General features: G+C 39.0%; 1 protein-coding gene across 1 annotated transcript; it reads left to right on the top strand.

Moving 5' to 3' along the window:
• The first annotated feature begins 258 nt into the window (after positions 1 to 258).
• Positions 259 to 8,165, top strand: AMD1 (adenosylmethionine decarboxylase 1). The gene is made up of 8 exons (XM_010288209.1): positions 259 to 344; positions 1,835 to 1,961; positions 2,472 to 2,574; positions 3,432 to 3,474; positions 3,580 to 3,724; positions 4,743 to 4,835; positions 4,914 to 5,069; positions 6,002 to 8,165. Exons 2-8 carry the CDS (start codon positions 1,845 to 1,847, stop codon positions 6,140 to 6,142), a joined length of 798 nt encoding a protein of 265 aa, XP_010286511.1. The 5' UTR covers positions 259 to 344; positions 1,835 to 1,844; the 3' UTR covers positions 6,143 to 8,165.
• The last annotated feature ends 10,031 nt before the right edge of the window (positions 8,166 to 18,196 follow it).

Below are 18,196 nucleotides of genomic sequence, written 5' to 3'. Positions count from 1 at the left end.
TTGGGGTTGCTGTTTGACAATTGTCTTTGTGCAGCAGTTTACACTAACAGATTTTGAGGAGTACTTAGCCAGTGGGAGCAAGTATTGGATATTACTGTATTGTGATGGTTTCTGTATAAAGTCTTAGCCTTCCATGCTCTCGGATCCATCAACTCAAGACAAGAGCTATGGTCTTGTTTGGGCTATACTTCTTACCCAGGGTTCCAGAAGACTTCAGTTCGTTTAACCTGTTGTTCTCTTCTGTAATTTCCTCACAGGATTGAGTGGGACAAACTTCTGGAGAATGTGCATTGTTTGATCATAAGTGTGACAAAAACTGACAAGCAGGAAGCTTATGTACTCAGGTAAGCCACTAGCTTATTCTGTGTCTCCAAGATGTAAGAAAGTTAAAGCTGTCATATGGGATCCACTTGGCTGAGAATCCAGTCTCAGGTTAAGATTCTGCTGTTCATGACTACAACTTGCACGGGTTTGCTAATCATAGTACTGTCATGCTTCTGTTCAGTCATGGAAATGTCGTCATAGTTAAGTGTTTGTCATCTTTAATTAAAAGGATTAAGGACAGAGCTGTGGTGTTTCTGCACCTGATCACTGAATTTCGTCCAGGGGTCAATAAGTCTCCCCAGTTAAGAGGTTTAGGATTGCTTCAGCAGAATAGTGCGCTAAAAGTGTCACTTTTAGATCAGCAAAAGCTATATCAGGAGATTGGCTTTAACCCCAGATAGTGTAATCAAGTGGAACAATGCTTGCAGCTGAGCTAAAGATGTATGTAAAAATGTTGCTTTCCTGAAGTCTTGGAATTTTTGTGCTGTGCAGCAGTTAGTTGTAAGATTGCTACTTTTGCCATGTGTTTTTCATCTTGTGAAATACTTTCATGCTTTTTCTACATGAACTTTACAGACACATTGACATTCTCTGTTGTACTTGAGATTACAAAAACTGAAGCTTTTGTACTCTGAAAGACTGCCTTGAGGGCAAGGTTGGGCTAAGAGCAAGCTAGTCAAAGAAACTCTGCTGAAGTCTTGTTTCTGCAAGCTTCATGTACTTAAAACAAAATTCTGAAAAGGATGTAACTAGTTACAACTGTATCCTGGATGAAATATAACCTTTACTTTGAATTCTTAAATAGCATTCCAAACTGAGTTAGTTAAGCTAGACTTTTATTCCCACTGTTGAGTTACTTGGTGAGAAGATGCTTGCCACACATGTGTAAGTGTTCTGGATGTAGTATCAGTGCCTGTCTCAGTGGGGCTGTAGTTAAGTGTCTGATTTAAATTTACATATAGCTAATTTCTATACCTTATACATGAGGTGCATTGTATAGCTGTGCCTACACTCTCATCATGAGACTTCCTGTTCCTGTGGACAGGTGCTGATGTACCACTTTCCACTAGTCAGCTTTTCTAGAAGATGCAGCCAGACAATTTATTAAATTCTGTTAAGGCTTTTGCCTCTTCTGAGTTCGCTTTCTCATAGGCTTTATTTCATCTGAAAAAGTTGGATTTCAAATTTGAGCTGCTTCTGTGTCTGGTTCAAGAAATTAAAATGCATGTCTATATCTAGAATAGATTGAGGATATGTAATGCATGTAGTACCGCTGTTCCTGTTGTGTGGTACCTGTGTAATATTGCGCTTGCAGCAGGTATTTGTTTTGGGAAATGATAACAGCTGCAGTCTATTGGTTTCATGCGTTTGCCAAGCATGTTTATGTACCATATGCTGAACGTTCACTTACAGTAATGCATTTGGTTGGGTAAGAACCAAGATACAGCCATTCTCTCCTGGCTTGTTCTATATAGAGCGCTTAAAATTTTTAACACATCTTTTTTTACAGTGAGAGTAGCATGTTTGTCTCCAAGAGACGTTTCATTTTGAAGACGTGTGGTACCACCCTCTTACTGCAAGCACTGGTTCCCCTGTTGGAGCTTGCTAGGGAGTACAGTGGGTTTGACTCAATTCAGGTAAGGTGCCACCAATGCTGCATCTCCCTTAGAAAGTACAAAAAGCTTCTTACTAATATTTAAAATGCACTGATTCTATTAAGTATTCTGAAACTTCCTTTGCCATTTATGTATGCTTCCTAGAATGGGAAGACTGTAATATAAGATTGCTTGCTCTGCTGTAGGAATTAGCCTTCTGTTTGCCTCTTAAAGGATGCAACTTACAAATGCTGTTGTGCTGAGTTAAGGTTACCTAAGAGTGAAAGAATTCCATGACCATGTTGTCATTGCTGAAGTCACTGATGTTTTCTTGTGGAAAACAAATTTGGAAGTAAGCTGTCTTCTGTAGCTTTTACAAATTAAGCTGGGAATAACCATATGCTTCTGAAATCGAAATACAGGTAGCAGCATTTTGACAATGAAAACTTAGTTCCTGTGAAAGCTTATAATAAATGCTTGCAGTTTTCTATATTTTTAGATTCAAGGTGGGCGCATGTATACAATATCTAAGATGCACCTTTATTTTTTCAGAGCTTCTTTTATTCACGTAAGAATTTCATGAAGCCTTCCCACCAGGAGTACCCACATAGGAATTTCCAGGAAGAAGTAGAGTTTCTTAATGAAATTTTCCCAAGTAAGTTCATGAAACTTAGCAAAATTGCACAGCTTGTGTGAAGTGTTGATGTGAAGTGAGAAGTGACAAGTGGTACAATATGTACAGGCTGCCAGGCCATTCATTCCACACTCCTTGCAGTTCTGCAGCCAGCACAGGCTTCGGCTGCATAAAAATCAAAAGCTGTAAATACTTATTTTCTGAATTTCTGACACTAACTCGCCAAGATCAAAATTTAAATTGTACTAAGCCTGACACCTAGCACCTTGTCTTAACTGAGGTCATCTTCAGGCTTCCAAATGGAGTGTAGTGAGTGAGTCTGCAGAACCAGCTCTCACTAACCCTAAAAGTCTCATTAAGAAGGTAGGAGTAATTTAAGGTAACCAATACACTGAAGAAAAATGTAAGTTTTTCTCAGAAAAGTCACTGCACTAAAGACTGAATTTGATAAAATCTACAACCTACAAGAATAACCTTGATTTTTAACTACTGGCAGAAAAGTTTTTTGAAGGAACATGGAAATTGTAGTAATCTGAGTTATTTGAAAATAAATGCTAATTGTAAGTTCATTAAATAGATGCTTCAGACTACTAGGGTTTCTGTCTGTGCATAGCTAAAACTGTAATCTGAATTTCCTGCTAGGAGGCTCTGAACTGGGTTGTCCAGGCCAGCTTCTGAGGGAGCCTGTTAGAATTTCTGACTATTGGCTTTACATTCCTGAAGTTAAATGCCTGGTTATTTAATACAGATGCTGACTGTACCAGTGAACCTCTTAGTATTTTGTGGAAAACTTCTGTCTTGAAATATGAAATGAAGCTAATCCTCTACATAAAGGATCAGCTGTGGTACGTTAACTGGAGACTTTTTGTCTTGTCTAGATGGAGCAGCTTATTGCATGGGGCGTATGAATTCTGATTGCTGGTACGTATGTGAAGACTTTGAAGTCTTTGTACAGTAGTACAGTAAAGTAGAACTTAACTTGGTGCTGCTAATGTTTATTACATAAGTGATTTGTATTTTATATAGGTACCTGTACACTCTGGATTTCCCAGAGAGTCGGATATCCAATCAGCCTGATCAGACACTGGAAATTCTGATGAGCGAGCTTGACCCAGTAGTTATGGACCAGTTCTACATGAAAGATGGTGTTACTGCAAATGATGTCACTCGTGTATGTTTGCCTGACAATTAGGCTTTTTTGGGAATGGTGGAAATTGGACAACAAAATGCTTCACTTACTATTTAATACAGGGTTTATTTTGTGGTGGGAGAGATACCATAGATGTTAGGTTAATGTTTTCGGGGTAAAACGGATTTAACCCTAGAATGTTTTTGTGACTATAACTTCACATTTTCAATGCCCCTGCCTTCATCTATTGAAAGGAGCAGTTTGCAGTGCTTTGGGTGGTTGAAGGTTATTCTCTGAAAAATGAAGTAATAGGAATAAAACGATAATTGAGTAAATTCCACTGAGGGATGGAGAATACGAGGAGTAAGACTTAGACTGAAGAGAATGAATGCCAAGGGAATCTAGGTATCCAAATTAAAGTTAAATTGTGGAGCCGCTTGGGTAGATGTAAGGTCTCAGCGTAACTTGATGGTTTTGCCACCTTTCCCCCTTTTTTCAAATGGGAAAATCCTGTGACCTGAACAAGTTTTCTGATCAGTACCTTGACTTCATCTAGCTTTCCATCTTGGGGTTTGATGCTTATACTGTATTTGCTATTGAGATTTGGCTGTAGCTCAAGTACTGTGTGGGAAATCAAAGGGCTTGGGATTGCATTTCATTGTAGAGTATAAAGTATATTCTTACTCTGGAGTAAATGTAAACAACCAGTATCCACTAAGTGAAGGCTGAACGGGAGCTCCGTTTTCTGTTTTGGTTGCAGAAGCAATTATGTTTTAGAATTCTAAGCTGTTCCCTTGTCTTGGAGGTATGCAGCTTGCTTCCATAAGAGGCAAAATAGCTGGTAATGTGTATGCAACTTGGCACTCAGTCACTCACTTGGTAAGTGACAGTATGCAAAGCAAGTTCATGTACAGTGGTGCAGATTATCAAATGGCTTGTTATTGGGAGAATTCTGGTGTCCTGTCCCCTAAATTGGTGTTCGTTCTACCTTTGAGTTAAATCTAAACAAATGTAAGGATGCATAATAAGTTGAGTGGTGTAACTTTAACTTCTATTTCAGATGAGTGGAATTCGTGACCTGATACCAGGTTCTGTTATTGATGCTACAATGTTCAATCCTTGTGGGTATTCAATGAATGGGATGAAATCGGATGTAAGTTTTACAATTAATGATAATTAGATCTTCAAATAAATAATAATTATTTGGCAGTAATAATATATTTTTTTTCAGGGAACTTACTGGACTATTCACATCACTCCAGAACCAGAGTTTTCTTACGTTAGTTTTGAAACAAACATAAGTCAGACCTCTTATGATGACCTGATCAGAAAAGTTGTAGAGGTTTTCAAGCCAGGAAAATTTGTGACAACCCTCTTTGTTAATCAGGTGAGTTTTCTTGAATTAGTGTGTCAGCTCCTGAAATGCCTGTAGACACAAAGAAAGGCTAGAGATTTTTTACTGGAGCATTATTAGTTTCCAGTTTGTCTCTACTATTTGGGTGGTAGTTTGTAAAGTAAACAAACTCTTCAGTACTAGTTTGGCATGTACTAAATCTGATACCCAGAAAACTTAAGAAATGCTAAGATGAGGCAGGCCAGTCTAAGTATTGTAACGACTTCCTGTGCAGTTCTGTGTCAGCATAATTTCTTGCTTTGGCATTTTTCTGGATTTGGCTGTAGCTGTCAGTTGTGGAAGTGCTGCTATTAATGGTGGTGATGCCAGCTAATCACAGAATAGTTTGGAAGTGACCTTTATCTAGTCCAACCCCCCTGCAGTGAGCAGGGACACTTCAACTACAGAGCTCTGTCCAATGTGACCTGGAATGTTTCCAGGGATGGGGCAGCTACCACCTCTCTGGGCAACCTGTGCCAGTGGTTCACCACCCTTGTTGTGAAAAATGTCTTCTATCCCATCTAAATCTCTCCCCTAATGGTTTAAAACCATTACCCCTTCTCCTATCGCAACAGGCCCTGCTAAAAAGTCTGTCCCCATCTTTCTTATAGGCCCCCTTGAAGTACTGGAAGGCTGCAATAAGGTCTCCCTGGAGCCTTCTCTCCTCTAGGCTGAACAACCCCAAATCTCTCAGCCTGTCCTCACAGGAGAGGTGTTATGTCCCCATAGTGGTTTGTAGAAAAGCTGTACCATACACAGGGAGCAGAATCACTGCTTGGGATTGAACCTTGTGGCAGTGCTGTTAGGCACAGGTTTGAAGTGTGTTGGTAACAGTATCATAAGAGAACCACACAAAATATGTATTGTGCTACTCTGTCTCTAAATGCTGAGTTTAAAAAAGTAACTTTCACGTTTTTGTTTTCTAGAGCTCTAAATGTCGTACCGTGTTTTCTTCTGCCCAGAAGATTGAAGGGTTTAAACGTCTTGATCACCAGATTGCCCAATTCAGTGATTATAATTTTGTTTTCACCAGTTTTACAAAAAATCGCCAGCAACAGCACAGTTGATTAAGAATGAAGAAAAAACGCAAAAAGAAATCCCATATAGAAGGTGGTGGTTGCTTTCTAGTTAATGATTCAGGGGGCCATGCTTTCCACTTCCACCACCTTGTAGTTGTGGAAAGCCCTAGGTGTAATCATAGTATAACCATTTTGAATTGTATGCATTATTATATCAAGGAGTTAGATATCTTGCATGAATGCTCTCTTCTGTGTTTAGGTACTCTATGCCACTCTTGCTGTGAAATTGAAGTGCATGTAGAAAAATCTTACTGTATGAAACTTTACAACACTTGTAAAAACGATTCAGGTAGAATTACACACAGTATAGTTTTTCTCCAGGTATCACCAAAAATTCCCCACAGACAAGGCTTTCGTCCTCATTAGGCCTTAGCCTCAGCCTCCTCACTGGGGACAGTTCTCTGTTAAATTGCCACTCTTTTTTTCATCTATGTTGTGACTTCAGTCTAAAACAGTTTTTTGAGAAACTTTTCTGATTTCTAATGAAACTGATTCCTAATTAACACTTTCATGTTTGGAGAAAGTTCTTAAAACAGTTACAAATTGTTTTGCTACTACAGGTTGATTTAATTTTAAATCAGACTGACTTTTCATGCTCTAATAAAGCTTATAGGAATTTGCTCAGCTGTACTGTAGAACTGGGCTAGTGCATTGGTCTTTCACCTTTAGAAACTTGGGTATCGGTACTAATGCAGCTTAAACTTCATCTTAGCTTCATGCTCATTTTTCTGCCCACATCCCCAAGCTGTCATACTGCTACACAATGGCAGAATTTGAAGAAGGTCCAAGACTTGATAGGGGAAGAGCCGAGTCAGGATGCAAGTGCTTTGGCATAGTTGTGTGACAGCTTTGCAAAGTGCGAGTTCATGCTGGCACCAGATATTTTCGTTCCTAATCTCCAGTTATGTTGGACTTCAGAAGCTGGTGCTTTTGAGCACTGGCAGGTAGATCTAGTGAAGGAGTGGAATTTGCCAGGCTGGGTGTGTTGATTGGTTTGGTTTATTCTCAGTTAAAACCTGTGACTTACCACTTCTAACTGTAAAGAGTGTTTCTAAACCGGTCCAGTGTCACTTCATTTTGTTGTTCCAAGCAAAGCTAATGCCTCTATCTTGTGACAGTCCTGTGACATTGTTGTGCATGTGACTTACGTTGTACTTGAGTGTTGTGACTTCATCTGTTTTTTCCTCCTAATTACTAAGGTGGTTCCTCTTACTGTGACTTGAGGGCATTAAGTGAAGGCATAGAACAAGAACTGTCTGGGACACCTGGGCAGATGTGAAGTAGAATGCTATTCATAGAGCATGAATAAGTGTGTAATTCAAAGTCACTTTCATGGGTAGTGACTAAAACGCAGGCTTTAAGGAGCTGGCACACTTTCAGCTCTGTTTGCAAATACTGGGATTTTGACAGCTGTGAGACCAGAATGTTAACTACGAAATTCAGAGTTTTTTTTCCCTTCTTGTCCCTGCAACATTTTGACTCTTTCTGGTTTGACGCAATGGTTTTTTGTTCCTTCCGTATTTATAAATGAAGCACTTTTTCAGTGCTTCTAAACTGAAGTCTGCTTGGTTAGAAATCAAGTGGTTGGAACATTTTGATTTTTTTATTTTAAGCATATTGTTGATGTTCTTTACCAATGTTATCAATTACATGCTGTAAATGGCACTAATGCTTTTTGGTGTTAATATTGAGGACCAAGATTTCAGTTGTTTTTTTGTCCTTAAACATTGTCCCAACTGACTTGACATTTGTTGGCTTGAGGTCCTTTAAGTAGACTGAAGATGCCTTTTCAAGTAATACTGAAATACACATCTTACAAATAGAAGCATAAGCCTCGGCTATAAAAATGAAAGCTGTTGAATGGATTATTAAACTATCTAGGGTGATCAGGATGGGGGGAGTATGGTGTTTATAATTTCTGTGGTGTTAGACTTTGATCATTTAAAAATATCTGTACCACAACTTAATGCTTCAATAAAAGTTCGCTTAAATTGTTTGTAGTGATGATCCAGCAATTCTAGCCTTCACACTGTTCATGCTTTTGGTACCAAATGGTTTAATTCTGAAATAGATTTATGTGCTGCTTGCCCTAAATTACTTTACTTTGCCCTTGTAAGGGGGTACATCTAAAATGAGACAGCATGTCAAAGGAAGCCAAATGAAAAGGTGATGCTTTAGCTGGAGGCTAAAAATGTTTGTCTAAATGAACACACAATTTTGGGATAATTTGAGATACCTTCAGCTAACCTGTATTTTTTCTTTGGCATTAAATGTTTAAAATATTCCTCTGAATCAAGATAACTGCTTCTGCTGGTCTTAAGTAACAAACTCTGGCATACATTTATGGTACTTAAGCTTAGAGTGATTTTGAGATCAAGGTGAAGTGGTATCTTAAGATAAAGTAGGCATGTACCTAATCTGGATAGTAAACTAGAGCAGAAGCTAGTGGCTAGGAATGTCAGTGCTAAGCAGATGCAGCCAACAGAACTTCAACTTCCTTGATTCCATGGGATCAGTCCCACAGGAATAGCAGTTGCAGTTCAGCCATACCTGCAAAGCTCTAACAAGGCTGATATCCCCTGAAGTCACCTAAAGAGGGAAAACCTGCATTAGTGTTGAAATCCGAATAGCTTTATATTGTTCATGTCTGAATACAGGTTTCATTAGTCACCCAGAACCTATTCTGTGATGCTAGACTTCTCTAATTGGATATTAATTAATGTCCAAGTGCTTTGGATATTAAATAGTACCTTACAGTTTTTCAAGTGCTCAACACTGTTGAAAATGCCCAGCTAAGTCTTTATGAAAAGAAGAAATTTCAGCATGGAGCATCAAGAGATCCTGTCCTAACAGTCTCAGCTATGACAAGTTAGCTATGATGTGCCTCTGAAGAACTGTTTTCTAGACTGACCTTTGCAAAACTGAACATTGATCTTAATGTTTTTCTATTTGACTCACTTTGCCTGAAGTTTGCAGGTTTCCTGTAAATGTACTTGTTACTTCACATTTTTCAATTCAGGAATGGTCTTCAATAATACTCCTGTACAGTAGCCCTTCTGTCTTTTAAATGGTGTGATAACTGACATGAGAATGTGATATGTACATAATCCTATCTGTTATAGCCACACAACTGCAAAGCTGCTTCTAGCTGTTAGATGTTTATATTTCTCATAAACCAGCGGAGGAAATTGAACTGGCTGTGAGTCCACATGTCCACTTAATTTCTGTGAATAAATAATGGAATAACCACAGTAAAGGGGTAGGAAGGGCTTTCTGTAGATCTACTGTCAGACGAATCCCATCCAGCCTCATGCATTTGCGAGGTCCAGCTTTAATAGTCTCGAACTTGTGCTCCCTATACTACAGGTAGCATCATCTCATTGCACAAACTTTACTACTATGAACAGACCTGTGTGGTTTGAGAAGAGACTGTCTCAGTGGAGGCCCTCATTATATCAGTTTTTTTCTGGTGCTGGGTCACCTGCTTCATTAAGCAGTTTTAAAAGTTTAAAAGTGAACGTGGCCATTTTAGTTTTATCTCTGTGCCTAGAAATGCTTTGTATTTCCCCTTGGTAGCCTGTTCTTCCTTCCATTTCTTACGGACTCTCTGCATTTGAGCTGTCTGGAGCGATGATGCTGGGGAGTCACAGTGTCCTAAGAAGAAGATAGGAGCTTCAGAGCCAATAGAAGCAACTGAAAATGTGAAGAAGATACTACTGGTTGTTCCAAAGCTGGAGGGTCTTAGACTGTCTGGGGATGGAGGGGGATGGGCAAACTGCAGGTAGGATGACTGGTCCAGGTAAAAGGATAAGGCAGTTTGGTGTATCTGAGCACCCTAATGGAATTTCAGCATGGTGGAAATAGAGCTGCTGGCACCAGCGCTGGTATTGAGCAGTTAGATCAGGCATTAAAAGCCACTGAGTTTCAGTCCCAGGCTTCTACAGGCATATGTTGGTGCTGAAGAGATGAATCTGCTCTGGTACTTGGGTCTGAGTGCAGGATGGCTCTAGAAACAGGTACTGGCTGTTGCTTTTGTGGTGCAGGATTATGCATTGGCAGAGAAATGCTGAAGCTTCCCAATGGGGGTGATGTAAACTCAGGTTTCCCTAGTGATAGTCTTAAAAGCAATGTCCCCAGTACCTAAAGGCACAAGGCTTAGAAGCAACGCTGAGGGGTGGAGAAGTGTGGAGCTCTCCTAAGCTGTGCAGCCAAAACTATGTTAGAGGTGGAAAAAACTGCTTCCAAAGACATGATGTATAATAACCTAAAGCCTACTGAAGTGTTAAAGCAGAGCCTGTGGCCAAAGCCTAGAAGGAACAGGCTAGTTCAGTGCTGACCTGTTCAGCTCCTGTGCGACCACAGTAATGGCAATTCAGTAGCAAATGAACAACTGAGGAACTGCTCTGGCATGGCTATGTGAAGCTAAGCAAACGGGATTCACAGGGAAAGGAATGCAGAGAATCGCCTGCATGTTCTTCATACACTCAAGTAAAACACCCCAGTGTCAAATGCTTGCACAGCTGCCCTGTGAATGTACCTACAGAGAAGTACTTGGAAGAGAACGCTGTCATTAGAAAGCTACTGAGGCAGGCATTTCCTGACAATTTGTTCCGATTGACTTCAATTGCATGTTTAACTTCAGGTTAAGTTACGCTTGCACTTTCATCCTGTTTCATTTCATACTGTGGAGTTGCTGGTGGTGTAGTCCATGGAGCATTCTGCATACTGCTTACAGTTCAGGCAGGCCCCATGCTGTCTAGGGGAGGCTGGATTAGGGTGAAAATTGCTTATAATATTTGCTGTTAGTATGCTTCATGGCCACAAGGAAGCACTGCTGGAAACAAGGTTTAGCCAAGTTTCAAGTTAACTGTTCGATTTGCTTCTATTTCTTGTTATATGCTGTACTTCAAATACCAGAGCTGCTGTTATATTTAATATATATAAAAAAAATTGAGCAGGCCATAGAGAGTCTTGCTCCTCCAGCTGCCTGAGTGCTGTATCTTGATAAAAATTTTATATTCTCTATAACATACTTAGTTCTGCCTTTGGTAACTGCTATTAATTTTAAATACATGTATGCAAGTACAATATGTAAAGTCACATTTAGGAGCAAATTCAGAGACATGAATACCATAATACCAGCATTTTTCATTCCTGGGTTAGCCAGAACATGAAACCATATTTTTGCTATTACATGCACATGGCTTTACCTAATCTGTAACTCTGAATTATGTAATTTATAGCATTCCTGTAACCTCACGTACCTTTTTCTAGATTCTATTTATCTTCTCAGTACATTGCTTTAAATTTGTCTTAAAATATTAAGATTTCAAAATAGCATGCCCAGCTGAAGACTTGCACCAGCACTACTGGTGCTTAAGTCTGGAACGAGTAAGAGTGCCAGTGCAAGGTTCCCGGTGCTCAATGCAAACCCAGAAAAAAATCCAGTTAGTCCCAAGAGGAGAAGTCAAACTGGATCCTCAGTGACCTTTCCAGGCACACTAAATGGGGAGCAACATGTTCTGTGACTGATACCTGTTCATCTAGCAACTCGTAGGCTTCTTACAGTCTTGAATGCAACCCAAGATACAAAAAGTGCAGCTTTTTCTTCCTCCTTTCCCTGCTATCCACTGAGTTGTGCTTTGCTTGTTTTTAAAGAGTTGCAGAAACTTACTTGCAAAAAGCAAGAGTCCAGGTACAACTATCAGATTATCTGTAATATGTAACCTAATATTGGCTGACTTGTGAAGATGTTTAATTTTTCCTTTCTTTAGCAACATTTGAAGATTAAATATACTTAGAAAGCAAAAAAAATCATTGATTTATGATATGCAAAGTATGTGACCTCAGAGAGTCTAAGAAATCCATCTGATTTTCAAAATATTCCTGTGCTACCTGTTTTGCTCGATTAATGGACTCAAGTATTGCCTGTTCCAATATTTTTTGTGTAAATACATAGTTGCTGGCATACCAATTAGCATAAACTCATAACCAGCAGCATGGGTTAGTTAAGATAATCTGTTTTCTAGGGTAGTGAGAAGATCACTTGGATGCAAAACAGTGTAAGACATGCATGACAGACAAACCACACCTACAGACATATGCATGTATCTACGCTTGCTGATTTTCTGCATCAGTTTGAGCAGCATCAAAAGCTTATCGAACAGGCTGCTCAAGACAAGCTCTGCAGTGCTGCTCCTTTTGAAGGCCCTGCTGGCCAAAAATGGCTCCATTCTTGAAGGTGAGTTACAAAAGCAGCGATCTCCTGTTTACAGCTTCGTAAATGGTTCGCTCCGAAGTAAAGCTTTCACCGGGTACAGTGTTTGGTCTCAGTCATCCAGTTTACAAAATTCCTTTTAGACATTGCCAGTTAAAAACTGCGTGTTACGTGAGCTGCTGGTAGCCTGCTTACAGAAACAAGACACAGCAGACTCTGAAATAACTGCAAATTCTAGAACCTGTGTGGAAAAAGTATCCAAACATTAGGAAAACACTGCTTCTGCCAATTCACTATTCAGTTTCCTACGCTGTTGAGAACAAGCATGTACTCCATCCAAACCACTCTTATAATAGGCAATTAAATATTGGTTCATTCCGTGATCAGAACTTGCAGACACCTATGAAGCCAAAGCTTGTTCTCTCTTTTAAACAAATACACTCCTGAATATTAAAACTGAAAAAAAATTAAACATGTATTTTGTAAAACCTTTTTTAAACAGTTGAATTGAGAGCCTTAAGTAGCTCAGAGTACTCGCTATGATATCATGCAGTCATTTAACTCATGGCTTATACTGTTACTGATTAAAGTGGAAGGGATGGGGCACTGAGCAGTGAACTGTAATGAGTTCATTTACTCCTGAAAATTCAATCCCACGGAACTCAGGGGAATGACTTGACTTATATGGGAATGTGTTCCATTATGGAATTGTAACTCTGTGCTACAGCCCTCAAGAACATCTTTCAAATTTCACATTGGTGTCAAAGGTAATGGTGCATTTTGAGCAAGGTGATCGGTAGCAACTGCAATTCAGAAATGCAGGGGGACTTGAAAACAAACTTCCCTAAAAAGAAACATAGCTTTTTGACTTTGAAAGTGAATAGACTGATACCATTACTGTTAAATCTATTTGGCATTTAAATGTCTACTGAATCATAGAATAGAATATCTCAAGTTGGAAGGGACTCATAAGGATCACCTATTGAGCCACTAACACAAGTAAATTACAGCTATGCATGCTGCACAGCTGTTACACAATTGCATATTACATCTCATCTTTCAGAAAACATTTTCTGTTTGGTTATAATGCGATTGTGTTCTTATTTCATGATTAAAAAGAAATTATTGTGCAAACAGATCACTATAGATCGCTGCTTTACAACTGCAGATGCGTTGATATGTACCTCTGCATTAGAAAGGTGCAAAGTTCAGGTGGGAGTTTGCAAAGTAGCCGCAGAAATGGGAGTTCTGATTCCACTGGTCCGATTCCCATCTGTTAAATTTCATTGTCTTACTTTCTGAGCAAAAGTAAGGATTTGGTACTTGTCTTACACTGTTAAAAATGCTGCACCAACAAAGCTATAAAAAGACAAGAGAAAAGCAGCATAGGATTGAACGGAGTTGTTAGCTGCAGTTACAGGGCTAAATTCCAGCCACTTTTCTGTGCGCAGTGCTACTCTGGACAGGCATTACACAGATGGAATGGAACATGACAAAATGTTCCAAGTCCATTTTTCTTGCTGATAAACTTAGAGCAATAGGGTGCCTCTTCATCATCTGCTGCTTCCAGAAGAGGCACTGGCCTCTCTGCGGGCCAGAGGTTACTCTTTAGAACACAGCAGCCACTGTGGCTTTACAGCCATCTCCAGTCCCTAAATTCAGACTTGTTTCTTTCAAAGGGGAGCTTGCTGTGTATCTGTCAGCTTCGCCACAGTCATCTTTGACAGCACATGATCGTAAGGGTTAGAAAATGTTTAGCCAGATACAAGGTCACATTTCCAAGTACAAAGTTAGAATGCAGGCTATAAAAAGGTAGATAAAACTAGACTATACTTAACTACAAAATTCCTTCTTAACTGCTCTAGTACCTTGCAGCCAAGACCCTAAAAGACAAGACAGCAGCCGCATACATTTTCCATACTGTTTCAGAATGAAACTTAAAAAACTAACCAGTGGGCCTAAGCCCCTAAGGGCTATTCTCTAATGGTAGCCCCCTCAAACTCACAGTCTTCTCTTTGTTAAAGACGTCTCTCTCTCCTGTTTTTATTCCATGATGCCATTCTGCAGTAAAGATAGTGCTGCTGCATTGTCTGAGAGGGGAGGGGGTTTTATTCTGTGATTAAAGCATTCCCAATACTGTTACAATATCCTGCAAGGCACGTATCATAAGGAGTACCTTATGAAGATCTAACATTTATGTTTCCAGTTCCTAAATTTTGTTTAGAGCTATAACCTGATATAAAACAAGAAGTGCTGATAGAGTTGCTCATTTAAATAAAGACCTAACTTACTTATTCCTGCAAACTGTTGTAAAATACTGGGGGGGAACAGAAAAATAAGATAAAGAAAATGACTCATTCCCATTACAGAAGGTATATTTTACCTCATGTGCTGCAATGAAAGCTGGCATGCATAAGAACAAGACAAAGCTACAAAGGTTTCAGGGTAGAATTGCTGACACCACGGTACCTACAACTGAAGGATTCTCAGGCATGAAGCCCACAGGACTAGCAAAAACAGTAAAGCAAACAAACAAACAGCCATCATTGTACATGTCTCGACTCTTCTATGAGTAATACTGGGTTTAATGTTTGTATTTAATTTGTTCAGCTGTGCTTTCACTGTTTTTAGGCAGAAAATCAACTGTAAATTCATAATTTTTAATATTCTAGTTTTAAGCTTGGTAAAAAGGTTATTTGCAGCTGTTCTCTGTTGTTAAGTGCTATGACATGGAAAAACTGAACAATTTATATTTGTGCCTTTCAACTTCCATTTAGTGTGCTGCTACGTAACAGGAAGATAGGTTTTCTGATTACCTGCTCTCTTAACTTTGTAATCTCTTAAATACTTCATTGCTGAAATATTTAAACTATGCAGACCACCCAGAAGGGCTCAGCAGACAAGAAGTTACAAACCAGCGATTTTCCCTTCAAGTCCTCCTGTTACTATGTCAAGCAGTAGGTAAGAAATGAATCAGCTACTGGAACAAGTTATCTATTTTTATTTTTCATAAAGAAAATACTAGAGACACATAGAAATAACATGTTTAAACCAGCTTTCATAAAACTGTCCTAACTGCTTTTTAAAGAATTGTAATCCTAGTTATTCTTACTAAATTTGGACAACTGCCATTGAGCCACTTCTCAGTTTTTTACAGGAATAAAGCTTTACTATAGGATTTTAGTGTAAAAGCTGACCTATAGATTACACTTGTTTCCTGATCTTATAGATCTCAATCAAGCAGAGGCAGGAGGGCACTTCTTACATAACATAAATACACTTACTTATATGCTGGAGAAACATGCTAGTATTATTTTTAAGCAAAGCACGATATTACACATTTTTTTAAATTTGTTGAAACCTGTGTATAATTACAACCACTGCTTGTCCAGGTCAACAGTTCTGAAAATATGTCATTGTCTAAGACAAACACATATGTGAATCTGTTCAGAAATCAGAAGGGTGCAAGTACTTGCTTCGTATGATTCTGTCTGTATTTATGTGCGCACGTGTTTGTAGAGAGAAAAACACAGGAATATATAAAGAAGGAACAGAGAGCCAGTCACAGAAGGGCTATGGATATGACTCTTAAAAGCATATTGATAAAACTATTAGGTTGAGTGCTAATTGAAAAAGAGTGGAAGCTCTGAGCAAGGTAAGTTTCCACTTGATTTCTTCTGTGTTCAGAGAAGCAGGGCTCTGTATACTGTTTTTTTCAGTATTGTATACAGATCCCTGGGGAATCCAAAAGATTTGGGAAAAAGGAGAATTAAATCACAACAAACAGTTACAAAAACAGACGGTCCATCCATACTGAATCTCTCAAAATATTCTATTTTTTCAGTTTATCTGATGATAACTCAAGAAATTAATACCATCTCTGTATTCCACATGTAATACATATTTTAGATACAAAATAAATATACACCTGCATGTATTTATATATAAATATGCAAACTAGAAACAGGCAAACACACAAAATATAAATAATTCTAGAACACCATTTTATTAACAGTTCCTCAAGTTTATTTTGGAATCCTTCATTTTCAAGATTGTTCAAAACTCTGAAGGCACTTTAAATTCTTTTGATAACTCTATCTGCAAATCTAACCAAACTGCCCTCCAGCAACAGAGCCTGAGCTCTGAGACAGGGTGATGTGAAGTTTCTGTTATTCCAGGAACCGTACGTCCTGTACAATTTCTTAATGGACCTCTATCCTTCTGCAGAAAAATACATTTTTATGCACCCTGGGATGGAATGGGAAGATTTGAAGTTAGGCCTTTTTGCAGATGCTGGATCATTCCTTCCACCACCACAGGGACCCTTTAGAAATCTGAGGAATGGCTGCTTGTATGCTGATGAGATACAAATATCATGTGCGTCTCCCCCTTTAAGAATACGCTGAGGGCAGCCAAGCTCCCAAGGAACAACACCACAGCACAAAGCGTAAGTGAAAGTTGCCATACAATCCAAAAGAGACATGCAGGATTTTACCATACTGATAAACACCGTGGAATATAATTAAATCTGACATCATCTGAAACCACCCAGGAAGGCAGACAACTGTCTGTTTAAACTCTTTAAGGACCAAATGGGAATGAGACATGACCTATAGGCCTTCATCCTGAAACTTGGATTTCCAGTGAGTCAGTAGGACTGCCTGCAGCAACAGCAGTCCTTGTTCTTTTCACAATCTTGTAAACCAGTTACACAGCATGGAAATAAGGATATTCTGCTTCACTTAACAGAAGCACTAGTGGCAACATGCAGAAGCCGAATGAAATGATCCTTCATTAGTAATTACCCTGACTGCCCAGTGTAATGAGGGTTCTTTTGGTAAGACAATCTTAAGGCTATATAAGAATAAATATATGTATCCTATATTAGGTCAAGAGATCTTGAACTACTCACCCTCTTCTGAGTAACCAAAATGACACTGATTAAAGTCACCAGCCTAAAGATGTAAACGTTGAATCCTTTTGTGAAGTTCTTTTGCTGTCTCCAGCAGTGAAAATATTCATCACAGTATCTCTTGTTTCAGTGCTGTACTAGGATTACTTTTATAGTTTCTAAAATTCTTGAGAACACTTCCTGAAAAAAAGGATGCAGTGGGGGAATTCCAGAGAAGCAGCAAAGCCAACTAAATGAATCATTTACTGCTGGTCACTGTGTGTTTCTGCTAATATGGGAGGAAGAACTGATTGGAATAGCACAAAAGCAGCCAAGAGAGAAAATTATTTGTTGCTTCTAGTCACAAATTCAGGGCTGCTGCCTGCTAATTCTGAGCTGATTAGAGAAACTGAAGTAAAAGATGTTGGCAGTGACCACTGTTCTTGCTAGCAATGACAGATCTGGCCATTCTGTAGCTCTTGCCAAACACACAATCCTTTGCCCAGACCAGTCCAAAGCTGAACTGGTAGCAGAATCTTTCCATCTGGATTGCTCCCAAAAAAAGATGACAGAAGGGTATTTGTAATGCTTTGCCTTGCCTTTTCTGGTTTCCAGAACAGTGATGGCTGAATGAGCTTAAAGAAACTGAGATGGTGCCAGTTATATATCGTTGTATGTTTTAACACACTGAATATAAGGGAAAGCAAGTCTAAGGTGCTGCTACAGTGGGAAACACTCTCCTGCTCCAAGTTTCTGGGCATCCTTTCATGCACAGTGGAAGTATACTGTATTGTATAACTGTTACTTAAAGACAGAATGTCTTGGGTTTTACTGTAATATCTTTTTAAAAAAATCCTCTTCAAAAATAAAGTATTTTGATATCTTAAAATTGGTACCTGGTCTTTTTTTCGTAAGACTGTATGTATGTAAATGC

The sequence above is a fragment of the Phaethon lepturus genome, unplaced genomic scaffold, assembly GCF_000687285.1.
Source record: "Phaethon lepturus isolate BGI_N335 unplaced genomic scaffold, ASM68728v1 scaffold22535, whole genome shotgun sequence".
NCBI lineage: Eukaryota > Metazoa > Chordata > Aves > Phaethontiformes > Phaethontidae > Phaethon > Phaethon lepturus.
The sequence above is the reverse complement of the archived record's forward strand: the minus strand, read 5'-3'. Positions and strand labels throughout refer to the sequence as shown.

Bases quoted from the DNA above. Each gene is read 5' to 3' on its own strand.
- AMD1 (XM_010288209.1), top strand. From the start codon at position 1,845: ATGTTTGTCTCCAAGAGACGTTTCATTTTGAAGACGTGTGGTACCACC. The intron at 4,836-4,913 runs GTAAGTTTTACA...ATTTTTTTTCAG, and splicing joins TGAATGGGATGAAATCGGAT to GGAACTTACTGGACTATTCA. The intron at 5,070-6,001 runs GTGAGTTTTCTT...TTTGTTTTCTAG, and splicing joins CAACCCTCTTTGTTAATCAG to AGCTCTAAATGTCGTACCGT.